The sequence below is a fragment of the Ranitomeya variabilis genome, chromosome 7 (assembly GCF_051348905.1).
Source record: "Ranitomeya variabilis isolate aRanVar5 chromosome 7, aRanVar5.hap1, whole genome shotgun sequence".
Taxonomy (NCBI): domain Eukaryota; kingdom Metazoa; phylum Chordata; class Amphibia; order Anura; family Dendrobatidae; genus Ranitomeya; species Ranitomeya variabilis.
This window is the reverse complement of record NC_135238.1, coordinates 151,726,790-151,739,647: the sequence shown is the minus strand read 5'-3', so window position 1 is coordinate 151,739,647 and position 12,858 is coordinate 151,726,790. Positions and strand designations below refer to the sequence as shown.

At 41.4% G+C, this 12,858-nt stretch overlaps 1 protein-coding gene across 2 annotated transcripts in view; it reads left to right on the top strand.

Annotated features, from left to right (window-relative positions):
- The window catches only part of TMEM237 (transmembrane protein 237), a 52,278-nt gene that overhangs the window by 34,223 nt on the left and 5,197 nt on the right, over positions 1-12,858 (top strand). For both annotated transcript variants that reach the window (XM_077272077.1, XM_077272078.1), the window contains exons 6-11: positions 1,899-2,059; positions 4,241-4,364; positions 4,444-4,635; positions 4,735-4,808; positions 5,632-5,725; positions 11,618-11,739. In XM_077272077.1, coding sequence (XP_077128192.1) covers positions 1,899-2,059; positions 4,241-4,364; positions 4,444-4,635; positions 4,735-4,808; positions 5,632-5,725; positions 11,618-11,739 — 767 coding nt within the window. The remainder of the gene's footprint in view (positions 1-1,898; positions 2,060-4,240; positions 4,365-4,443; positions 4,636-4,734; positions 4,809-5,631; positions 5,726-11,617; positions 11,740-12,858) is intronic.

Here is a 12,858-nt window from a genome sequence, read left to right as displayed (position 1 = left end):
ATCTGGTATTGCTGTAATCGCACCGACCTGAAGATTAAAGTTGCCTAATCACTTATACCGCATGAGGAACGGCGTAAAAAAATAAATAAAGCCATTTTTGGACCTGCTGTTGATTTGTTCATTTTGTCTCACAACGATCACATTTATCCGGCACTCTGTGCCGAGTGCTTCTACAGGTGTTTCCATGTAAATTCATGAAATACGTGATTCAGACAGAACCCCCGGCTGAAGATTCCCGATAATGAGGCAGATGGAGACACTGTGGACTCAGTCTGGCCTATGATCCAACAGTGTGTTTTTTTTAAAAGCGTGCATAAAAGTGCGGCCAACCCTCTCCGTGGGCGGCACCATAATAACACCTCCGCAGCAGGCACGTTGTCTGGGTGTTATGTTTGACACCAATCTCTCCTTTACCTCCCACATACAATGTCTTGCCCGCTCGTGCCGCTTACACCTAAAGAACATCTATAGAATCCGCCCTTTTCTCACCATGGAAACAACAAACACCCTCACTGTCGCCCTGATCCACTCCCGCCTGGATTACTGCAATTCTCTACTAATTGGCCTCCCCATTACTCTACTTTCCCCTCTCCAGTCTATCCTTAATGCAGCAGCCAGGGTCGTCCATCTGGCTAATCGCTACTTGCCTCTCTTCGCCAGTCATTACACTGGCTGCCCATTCATTATAGGATCCAATTCAAAGTACTTGTTCTCACCCACAAAGCTCTCCACAGTGCAGCACCCCCTTACATCTCCTCCCTCATTTCTGTCTATCGGCCTAGCCGACCGCTGCGCTCTGCAAACGACTTTCGACTAACCTCTGCACTAATCCGTACCTCCCACTCCCGACTCCAAGACTTCTCCCGTGCTGCACCAATCCTCTGGAATGCTCTACCCCAAGATATTAGGACCATCCACAACTTGCACAGTGTTTGGCTCTCCCTCACATTTGTTCAAAGCGGCCTATCACGTTCCCTAATCAGAGTGATTTTGTAAGTGTGTAGCCCATTCACTATCTCCACTATTCCCCACCCCCTGAAGATGGCTGGACCATCGTTGTAAATACATCACTGTAAATACACACCTGTACTTTGTATCTCCCCCACCTCATTGTAGATTGTAAGCTGTCACGGGCAGGGTCGTCTTATTTTGCTTTAATCATTATATTATTGTTAACGTTGTTACTTATGACTGTTGTGTTTGAAACTGTTTAACTGTAAAGCGCTGCGGAATATGTTGGCGCTATATAAATAAAGATTATTATTATTACTACTTTTGTGCACCTCTTAAAAAAACAACAACAAAAAACCACCACTGAACAGAGGCTAGACATTGTCCAGAGTAAATTTGCTGTCTCATTATAGTGAAGGATCCCTCGGGGTTTTCACCTGAATCACGGCATTTGGAAATTTGGATGAAAACCCCGATGTAAGTGCTCAGCGTAGAGCGCAGTATAAATGTGATCCAGAATGTTATGTAAAATGTTCCCAATAAAAGCTTCAAATTAATCCACAAAAAAAAGCAAGTCTGCACTCAGAACGGAAATATAGGGGGCTTCCACGTTACTGTTGGCACAACGGCTCTGGAAAAGCGAAATGGCTGCTCATCCCCCAAAAGAAATCCAGTGCATTCTGAGCGCCTAAATTCAAATGCCCTCTCCCTTCTGAGCCCCACTGTGCCTAAGCCGCAGTTGGCATCCACGGTTGGCATTTCTGTAGCGATGAGAGCTTATTTTACGACTGCATGTCTCCGGAAGAACGAGCTGGGCACTACAACGTACTGGGCACTACAATGGCAGATTTGCAATTTTCACTTGTAAGGCTCTACAAACCCCTATGAACAAGAAAATAATTGTAATCTATTTGCATTTTTTTCCATAAATATATCTTCTCTGTTAGGAAGACAAGGCCTGCAGAACATGGATTTCCTAATGATCTGGGTGTAGAAGAAGAAGACATCATTCCTGATGGACAGATAAAACTGGCAGAACAGCATCCTGCTTTCATTGTACCCTCCCTGATAAGCCAACCTGTGGGCAAATTATTTGTGGAGAAGAATAGTAAGTTTACATTTATAAGAATAGTAAGTTTACATTTATAAGAATACTTTCTCAAGAGAAGAGGAATTGCGAAAATAGTCATAAATCATCTTCTGGTATGTCACTGTGTGCTTCCAGGATCTAATCAGTAGATTTTTCAGTCTCCAACCTCTTGTATTTGCTTGAACTGAAAGATCTGCAGCCCTAAACCTCTTCAGTCATTGCTGGAGATTGTAATCATTAGGAATGTCTATAGTGTAAAGGCTCATTCACACGTCCCTTTTTGTTGTACATGTTCTGTTTTCTTTTTTTTTTTTATTGGACACATTTTTTCAAGTTTGTATATTCACATATCCATTTTTTCTGTGGATCAGCGGTACTAAAAAAAAAGCCTATATGTTGGTGCGATATACATTTCATGGATCAAGTGAATGAGTTTGTGAAAAAAAGCAGTGCTCATAGGCAATCTGTGTGTCATATAACACTACTGACCATTAATGAGAGAAACTTTTCTCTTTTTATAGCACACGAGAAGAAAAAACTAAAAATACAAGACCTATGAATGAGGCTCAAGGCTAGCACTTTGTCTAGTCTGGCAAGTTTAAAGTGAATGTCACTAGGTTTTTGCCATGTAATCTGAGAGTATCATCATGTAGGGGCAAAGTCCCTGATTCCAGTAATGTGTCACTAACTAAGATGCTTGCTGTAGTTTTGATAAAATCACTTTTATCTGCTGTGGCTCTACCAGTCCTCTGAAGGCTGAGCTGTGTATAACCCGGCCCACACCACTGATTGGCAGCTTTCTGTGTATACTGTGCATAGGCAGAAAGCTGCCTGTCAGCGGTGGAGGCGGAATACACAGAGCAGGAGGACTACATGGCACTAGACACCTAGTCCTGTAGTGATAATCTCCTGCTGATAAAACACTTGATTTTATCGAAACTACAGCTAGCAGCCCTGTAAGTGAATCATTGTTGAAATCAGGGTCTCTGCCCCTACTTCTTGATGCTCTCCGATTAAATAGCAAAAGCCTTCTAACAGATTCTCCTAATGTTTATGGATTGCGTCACACTGTGAAAATATTAAAGATCTAATTAAGATATATTTTCTTATTATTGCTTTAAATTTATATTTTCTGGGTAAATACAATTCTGGCTCTTTGCAGGGTTACACTTGAGGCTTGCAGCATCATAGTAACCATCTTCACTTTTATTCCCTTCAAGAAATCTGCCATATCTGTAGAGCGGATGTCAGGTGCACTTGTATAGTGCGGGCTCAGGAGCCGGGCCCGCTCCATATAGGGCAGGTGCCAGGTGTGTTATTCAGCCGGCACCAACCTCAAATAGGAGATTCATAGCTAGAACTGACTGCTGCTGTTAACCACCTAGATGCCTCTGCCAATCTCTGACCGCAGCATTGCAGTGATTCGATCCTGTGGGGTGCGTTTTCACACAGTTCACCTGCACAGAGCAATGGCGGGTGCCTATAGGTTAATGCGGCAAGCAAGGGGCCTGCTGGAAGGCTTCTGTTTGGTACCTCTGTGACGTTCAGCCTGTGGCTAGGCTTCTTAGGAGATTAGTAAATTGATAATAAACTGCAATATTAAAGTGTATTGTACAAGTGCTAAACCAATAACAGGACTAATAAAGGGCAACTATAAAAATGTGATAGTTAATAGAAAAAAAGCATCTAAAAGTTTAAATCACCACCATTGTCCCAATCTGAAAAAATAAGCAAATTTGGACTCTCAGCACCTATAAAAATTTTTGATTTTTCAAAATGTAAAGTCATTTAACCCATATGGTTAACATTGTAAGAAGTACAAATCATATGCCAGAATTGCTGTGTTTGTCGTCATACTGCCCCCTCCCCCCAAAAAAAGAAAAATTAAGTAGAGAGCGAATAAAATGTCAGACCAGGAAAAAAACAAAAAACTCAAGCCCTCACAAAAATAAATAAGTTGTTTTTTTTCAGGCTGTAAAGTGTGTGTGTATGTATATATATATATATATATATATATATATATATATATATATATATATATATATATATATATATATATATATATATATATACATATGTATGAAAAATGCCTAAATGTGGTAGTGCTGTGATCATATTGAAAAGTTTCTATTTTTTCTTTTTTTTTACATTAATAGTGTTTCAAACATCTTCCGTACTGTCATTTGTTTTACGTTCCAGGGAAATTTCAGGCTGCAGATCGTTCTGGGATCATCAGAACCACAGAACATGTGGATGATTTCCTGGACATCAAGCCTCCGTGGGGCAGTATGGATGTATCGCTCACTGTGCATCGCAGCTTCAGGTGCTCACCGCGTGTATGTGTCTAGGGGATATTCCAGTGGCACCGCCATTTACTTTCCAATCCTCTCCTTTCTTTTCAGGGTGATTGGGCTGTTCTGCAGTGGATTCCTGTCCGGATACACCGTGTGGAACATTGTGGTTATATATGTTCTTTCTGGCAGCCAGTTAACATCTCTTCCCCAGCTACTTGAGATCTACAAAGGCTTGGCTTATCCGTCCCAGTGCTTTCTGTATTTCCTGCTGGCTATCAGCACAGTTTCTGCATTTGACAGGTATTTTAGAGAATAGATTATTCCCAGCTACTGCCGCTTGCTTTTATTCCAGTTTTCATTATCTACTGCAAATACTTCAGCAGTTTCCCTTGTTACTAGGATTGACCTGGCCAGTGTGTCACATGCAGTCCGTGGTCTCGTTACACTGGACCCATCTGCTCTGGCCTCGTTCTGTAAGTACAAAGCTCTCTAGTAGTAGTTTTACTATAGTGCATCCCGAAGAAAACAACTACTGTGAGTTATTCCTTCTCTGATCAAGGTATAAAGCAGCCACAGTGATCAATTTTGAGTTTAGCTTTAGATATTACTCACACCCTAGTGTTTTAGGTATACAGCTCATATGTAGACCTATGTATTTCCATGATCACAGACTGTACACAGTGTAGTATTATCCTCTCGCTAAGTTCTTTAGAATTGGCAGATATGAGCAGTATTTTCCAGTAGTTTCCTTTATCGTCTTAGGCTTAGAGGGATCATTTCTCCTTGTGGGAAGCATTAAGTTGGCGTAAGGAGACTTATAGGCCATGCATTGCTCCTCCTAGGAGTTTAAATATGTAAATAGCCTCTTCAGAGAGGATGAGGACTTGAACTCTGGCGCCAACTATAGCATGAAGCAATCCTAAAATTCAACAGCGACCTTTTAAGTTTCCCTGAGACCCCCTATCAAACACCTCTCACCTAGGCAAATCAGATCTCCTGCTTTGCACTGATGAGGGGCAGACTCCCCAAAACATGTGTCTGCAAATGAAGTTTCTGGTTTGACTTCATATCTTATGTAATGTGGCAAGGCTCTTACGTTTAGGATTCGGTGGTGCTAGAGTTCTAGTTTTCTTTCTCTGAAGAAGCTATGTGCATATCTGGATCGTCTCTATAGTAGTAATGTATAAATCAAGAACTTTATACCAGAATAATAAACCATTCATATATGCAGTAAGTTAATATGGTCATGATTGCGCTTGTGGTTTTACCTAAAAATAAAAACCTCTCTATTTTCAGTGTATTTTGTGGCTCTTTTTCTTGCACTGAGTCAGCAAATGACAAGTGACAGGATAAACTTCTACACACCTCCATCCCAGAATGGCAGCTTGTGGTAAGATCTTATTCTCACAGATAACTTTAATAACTTTGTAACCACCATGAGTTATATGGATATACAGTGAATATATAAACACACCCCTATTAAAATGCCATTTTTTTGTAATGTAAAACAATCATACCAAAAAGAATAATTTCAGCACTTTTTCCTCTTATAATTTATCCCATAATCTGTACAAAAATAAACTCAAATATTTTGAGAACTAATTATATGGTTGGATAATTATGCACACCCTTAAGGCTACGTTCCCACAATGAGCTTTTGTTGCGTTTTTGACACCGTGTATTTTTGCTGCGTCAAAAACTCAGCATCTTACAGTTCTAGCAAAGTGGATGGGATTTCTAGAAATCTGGTGCCCACTTCTTTCTAATGCAGCGTAACTTGCCCTGCCGCGCGTGTTTTAAATTTGCAGTATGTCAGTTTCTCTTGCGGGGTACACGGAGTTTTCTGTGCAGAATTCCTCCATAAACTTACATCAGATGCGGAAATTTCACCGGTAAAAACGCACATATGTTTTAAGTGTGTTTCCACAGCAGAAACTCATCAAAAACGCATGTAATTCACATCAAAGTATGTCAATAAAGTTGTCAAAGACAAATACCTGGAAGTGTAAAAAAAATAAAAATAGAATGGTTTTATTAAAGCGTGACACACCAAAAGAAGACAAAAAACGTAGTGGCAAAAATGCGATAAAAAGCACACAAAAATGCAAGAAAAAAACCCAAGTAAGCTCATTTGAATAATAGTTGCAGGAATTCTCATTGTGGGAACGTAGCCTTACACATCGTTTCTTGAAGGACCGTTTGAATTGATAACCGCATTCAGACTCTAGGGGTAGGAGTCTCTGAGCACAGCACATCTAGAATTGGCATTATTTGCCCACTCTTCCATGTAGTAGCGCTCCAAATCAGTCAGACTTCAATGGCATCTCCTGTGTGCGGCGCCATCTTTAGGTCAACTACAGATTTTCAATTGGATTCAGGTCTGGGCTCTGGCTGGGCCATTCTAAAACTTTGATCTTTTGCTGAAGCCATTTTTTTGTTGATTTGGAGGTTTGCTGAGGGTCATTGTTGTGCTGAAAGGTGAAATTCAATTTCAGCATTTTAGCAGAGGCCTAAAGGTTTTTTGTACTTCCCTCTTCTTTGGGTCATTATTTGGCAAAACATAGCTGGGCTTGGATCTTTTTCTTTGTAAGTAAAAATGCTTCCATCTTGCCATCCTACTCCACAGGCCAGACATACAGTGCCTTGTGAAAGTATTCGGCCCCCTGGAACTTTTCAACCTTTTCCCACATATCATGCTTCAAACATAAAGATACCAAATGTACATTTTTGGTGAAGAATCAACAACAAGTGGAACACAATTGTGAAGTTGAACGAAATTTATTGGTTATTTTAAATTTTTGTGAAAATTCAAAAACTGTTAAGTGGGGCGTGCAATATTATTCGGCCCCTTTACTTTCAGTGCAGCAAACTCACTCCAGAAGTTCATTGTGGATCTCTGAATGATCCAATGTTGTCCTAAATCCCTAATCATGATAAATATAATCCACCTGTGTGTAATCAAGTCTCTGTATAAATGCACCTGCTCTGTGATAGTCTCAGGGTTCTGTTTGAAGTACAGAGAGCATCATGAAGACCAAGGAACACAACAGGCAGGTCCGTGATACTGTTGTGGAGAAGGTTAAAGCCGGATTTGGATACAAAATGATTTCCAAAACTTTAAACATCCCAAGGAGCACTGTGCAAGCAGTCATATTAAAATGGAAGGAGTATCTTACCACTGCAAATCTTCCAAGACCCGGCCGTCCCTCTAAACTTTCATCTCAAACAAGGAGAAGACTGATCAGAGATGCAGCCAAGAGGCCCATGATCACTCTGGATGAACTGCAGAGATCTACAGCTGAGGTGGGACAGTCTGTCCATAGGACAACAATCAGTCGTACACTGCACAAATCTGGCCTTTATGGAAGAGTGGCAAGAAGAAAGCCATTTCTCAAAGATATCCATAAAAAGTGTTGTTTAAAGTTTGCAACAAGCCACCTGGGAGACACACCAAACATGGGGAAGAAGGAGCTCTGGTCAGATGAAACCAAAATCGAACTTTTTGGCAACAATGCCAAACGATATGTTTGGCGTAAAGGCAACACAGCTCATCACCCTGGACACACCATCCCCACTGTCAAACATGGTGGTGGCAGCATCATGGTTTGGGCCTGCTTTTCTTCAGCAGGGATAGGGAAGATGGTTAAAATTGATGGGAAGATGGATGGAGCCAAATGCAGGAACATTCTTGAAGAAAACCTGTTGGAGTCTGCAAAAGACCTGAGACTGGGACGGAGATTTGTCTTCCAACAAGACAATGATCCCAAACCTAAAGCAAAATCTACAATGGAATGGTTCACAAATAAATGTATCCAGGTGTTAGAATGGCCAAGTCAAAGTCCAGACCTCAATCCAATCGAGAATCTGTGGAAAGAGCTGAAAACTGCTGTTAACAACGATCTCCATCAAACCTCACGGAGCTCGAGCTCTTTGTCGAGGAAGAATGGGCAAGAATTTCAGTCTCTCGATGTACAAAACTGATAGAGACAGACCCCAAGCGACTTGCAGCTGTAATCGCAGCAAAGGAGGCGCAACAAAGTGTTAAATTAAAGGGGCCGAATAATATTGCACGTCCCACTTCTCAGTTTTTGATTTTCCACAAAAAATTTAAATAACCAATACATTTTGTTCAACTTCACAATTGTATTCCAATTGTTGATTCTTCACCAAAAATTTACATTTGGTATCTTTATGCTTGAAGCATGATATGTTGAAAAGTTCCAGGGAGCTGAATACTTTCGCAAGGCACTGTATCAAGAATATGGGAAACTGTTGTCACATGCAGTACCCAACCAGTACTTGCCAGATATTCCTGCAGCTCCTTTAGTGTTGCTAACTGTAGGTCTTGTTGCAGCCATCCTGACCCATTTTTTTTATCTTTTTATCTATTTTTAAGGAATGTCCAGCTTTTCCACTATGAATGTCAATATTGTAGCAAATTTAAGCTACCTCTTCATATGACCGTCTTCACAGTGGTACATGATATAGCTAAGGCCTTGGAATTTTTTTGTACTCTTGTTTTGACTGCTAACTTTCAACAATGAGATCCCATTGCTGTGTTGTAAGCTGTTTATAGACCATGGCTTCTGCTGTAAAACGCAACTAAAAAAAATGTCAGGAAAATACTAGCAGACCAGCTAAACTGTACATGGTGTTAATCAGGATCACTGTAAATGATGGCAGCTGTGCACTGATTACTATTTATCATGAGGTTAAATTGTGAGTGGCTAATTCTTAACACAACCCCAATTATAATAGGGTGCTCAAACTTATGTGATCACAGTAGTTTAGTCATTTTTATTTCCCCCTCAAAATTTCAGTTTATTTCTCAATGTACAGATCAGTGACATTAAATGGTGGAAAATGTTCTGAAATTATTATTATTTTTTTTTTTTGTAATGATTTTTTTTACTTGACAACCTGGCATAGTAGTGTGTGTGTGTGTGTGTGTGTGTGTGTGTGTGTGTGTGTGTGTGTGTGTGTGTGTGTGGGGGGGGGGGGGTAGACTTGTTATATCCACTATTCATCTTCGGATATCTGTTTTCAGTGTATGTGTTTAGCTAGTCTGCTCTGGTCCCAGGCTCATCCTAGTATTTCTGGCAACATAAGATTGAAAAAAGAAAGTTGGAACAAATGGGTGGTGGTAGTGTGCAATGAGAGGCCTATTTACAGGTCTGATAATTTACAAACAAGCTTTTATAAGAAAAGCTCATTCCCCATAATTTTCCCGTGTGAACATGCGATTGTTCATCTACCGGCTGTATAATTTGTGACAATTAATTCTCATTGTTGGCAGCATATCACCCCCTGTGCGGCCAACAACATGCATGCAGTATGGGGACAGAGCGATTGCATTAATAACAGTTTTGTCCCCATTCACTTGTGTCGGCACGTGTGGATGGAACACTGAGTGCTGATTAACTTGTATGTAGTTTAGTTTATGGACATAATTGATGAGATGCTGTTGGCACCCTGCTTGTGTAGGGGGGGATAGGGGACCACTCTTGGTGCAGGGAACCCTTGAAAGATGCATGTGTTCTCTATGGTTCAGTCTGAATCACAGTCTAATGTGTAATACAGCTGGTGGATAAACCGGATTTCCCTCTGAACTTATAAGGATAGGTGCACACAGTCAGTAAAGGCTGCAGGTTGGACGCTGTGTACTTGTGCAGCATCCAACCCCGCAGTGGCCAGAGGTTACAGCATAGTGGAGGGGATCTCAAGAAATCCCATGTCCACTAGGTGTCCACTAGGTGTCCAGAGACGCCTGCGGCTCAACCGCGGAGACGGACAAGTGGCGTGTCTTTCCAGACCGCAGCATGGCGATTTATCTTGCGGAGACGTGAGTCCAACTTTTTTTTTTAATGTGTGAGGTGCTGGTTAATCTATGTCTCTTCGTTTTAAGGTTGAAAGAAGGCATTAGTCCATTGAGTCCAACCTATAACCTAATATGTTGATCCAGAGGAAGGCAAAAACTTCATGAGGCAATCAGATTAGATGCTTGGCGCCCATAATTTACAGTATCATATTTTTTCAAGAAAGGCATCCAGGCCCTCCGTGATCTTTTGTTGTGAATCCACCATTACAACATCATACGGCAGAGAGTTCCATAATCTCACTGCTCTTACAGCAAAGAATCTACGTCTGTGATTGTGATTAAAAGGAATCTGTCAGCAGCATTTTGATATGTAATCTGAGGACGATGTGAGGTAGTTGAAATCTGTGTTTTAACTGCTATGTGTCACATATCAGGCAGTGTGCTGTTTACTTACAATAAAGGTTTTATCATCAGGTCATTATCATTCTCAGGACTACAGCAGCACATGACCATGCCCCTTCTGCTTATAAGCAGCTTACTGTCAATATAAAATGGACACCGAAAGCTGTGGTGTTGGCGGGGTTAGCTTTCTGAGCTCTGCTACATCTAAGAACTCTGATTGTGTCAGAACTGCGACACCCGGTAAACTAAGTGATACATCATTGGATTCAGGGTCTCTTTGCCTACATCATGCTGCTCACAGATGAGGTAGCAAAAACCTGAGGACAGATTCCCTTTAAACCATCTTTCTTCTAGATGTAGAGGATGCCCCCTTGTCACAATTACCGGTCTAGGTGTAAAAAGATCATTAGAAAGATCTCTGTCCTGTCCCCTCATATACTTGTACATTGTAAGACCGCACCTAGGCCTTGGTTTTCTAAAACTGAATAACCCCAAGTTTGATAACCTGACTTGGTACCGCACTGCACCCACTGCCTTACTTCCTTTGGTCACAGTAATTTTAAATCGGAGTGAGAATTCTAGTCTTTTAGATTCAATTTTATTTTTTTTACTTTTAAAGTAGCATTAGGTTCCTTCATTTCCAGTCACCAAATGCAGCGGCAGAGGTTGTACAAATAGATGGGTCTGCCCTTTGTGAAAAAATTGTTCATATTGTGTGAAATATCTTTCAAATAGTGATGAGCGAACGTGCTTGGAAACGTCTTATCTGGGCATCTCTTCGCTGCTTACGTGGCCTGTCCGCAGCATCTTGTTTGGCATGAAGGCTGCTGCTTTCCAGATACGTCAGCTTTTATGTCTAGTTTGCAAAGAATAGTTGCCAGAAATGAGTTAACACAAGGTGCAGGGGGAAATTTGGGATGTCATGAGTTTCATTTTGGCTGGAGACTGAGGTGAATATAATTGATAGCTAGTAATTATAAATTGTCCATAGTACAAATGTAATCAAAATGGTTAGAAATTAAGTGATAGTTGACTGACTGCTTCTTTCCTTTATGATTCCAGGCAAGAAGGTACAGAAAGACAGATCCTTCAACCTTGGGTTGTTGTCAACTTGGTTGTTACTCTGCTGGTTGGCCTTGCCTGGCTATTTTTATCATGCCGGCCCGACTTGGATCACAGTGAAGGTACTATCTCTATTTTCCATAATCAGACATTTTTTAGGATTGTGTTCTTTATTTTGCTCCCTATGTGGCTTCATTAACGTAGTTTACTCAGCGAGGTGTTAGTATGATCATCTGATATGCCATAGTGATAAACTATATGCTCTATAAAGTATATGGACACCTTTTCTGATTGTGTTAAAGGGGTAATCCGAGAAATGTAATAAAAATTCTTTATTTTAAGTAAATGTATACATTATAAAATTTACTAAATACCTTTATTTAGCAAAAATGTAATCTTTACATAGTGCACTATACGGATTTTAAATCGGTCTGCTCCCAGCAGTGAGGTTGTAGGACGGGTTGCGTAAAGATGTCTGCTCCCAGCAGTGAGATTGTAGGACGGGTTGCGTAAAGATGTCTGCTCCCAGCAGTGAGATTGTAGGACGGGTTGCGTAAAGATGTCTGCTCCCAGCAGTGAGGTTGTAGGACGGGTTGCGTAAAGATGTCTGCTTCCAGCAGTGAAATTGTAGGACGGGTTGCGTAAAGATGTCTGCTCCCAGCAGTGAGGTTGTAGGACGGGTTGCGTAAAGATGTCTGCTTCCAGCAGTGAGGTTGTAGGGTGGGCTGCGTAAAGATGTCTGCTCCCAGCAGTGAGGTTGTAGGATGGTCTGCGTAAAGATGTCTGCTTCCAGCAGTGAGATTGTAGGACGGGTTGCGTAAAGATGTCTGCTCCCAGCAGTGAGGTTGTAGGACGGGTTGCGTAAAGATGTCTGCTTCCAGCAGTGAGGTTGTAGGACGGGTTGCATAAAGCTGTCTGCTCCCAGCAGTGATGTTGTAGGAAGGGCTGCGTAAAGATGTCTGCTTCCAGCAGTGAGGTTGTAGGGTGGGCTGCGTAAAGATGTCTGCTTCCAGCAGTGAAATTGTAGGACGGGTTGCGTAAAGATGTCTGCTCCCAGCAGTGAGGTTGTAGGACGGGTTGCGTAAAGATGTCTGCTTCCAGCAGTGAGATTGTAGGACGGGTTGCGTAAAGATGTCTGCTCCCAGCAGTGAGGTTGTAGGACGGGTTGCGTAAAGATGTCTGCTCCCAGCAGTGAGGTTGTAGGACGGGCTGTGTAAAGACATCTGTTCGAGCCAGACATC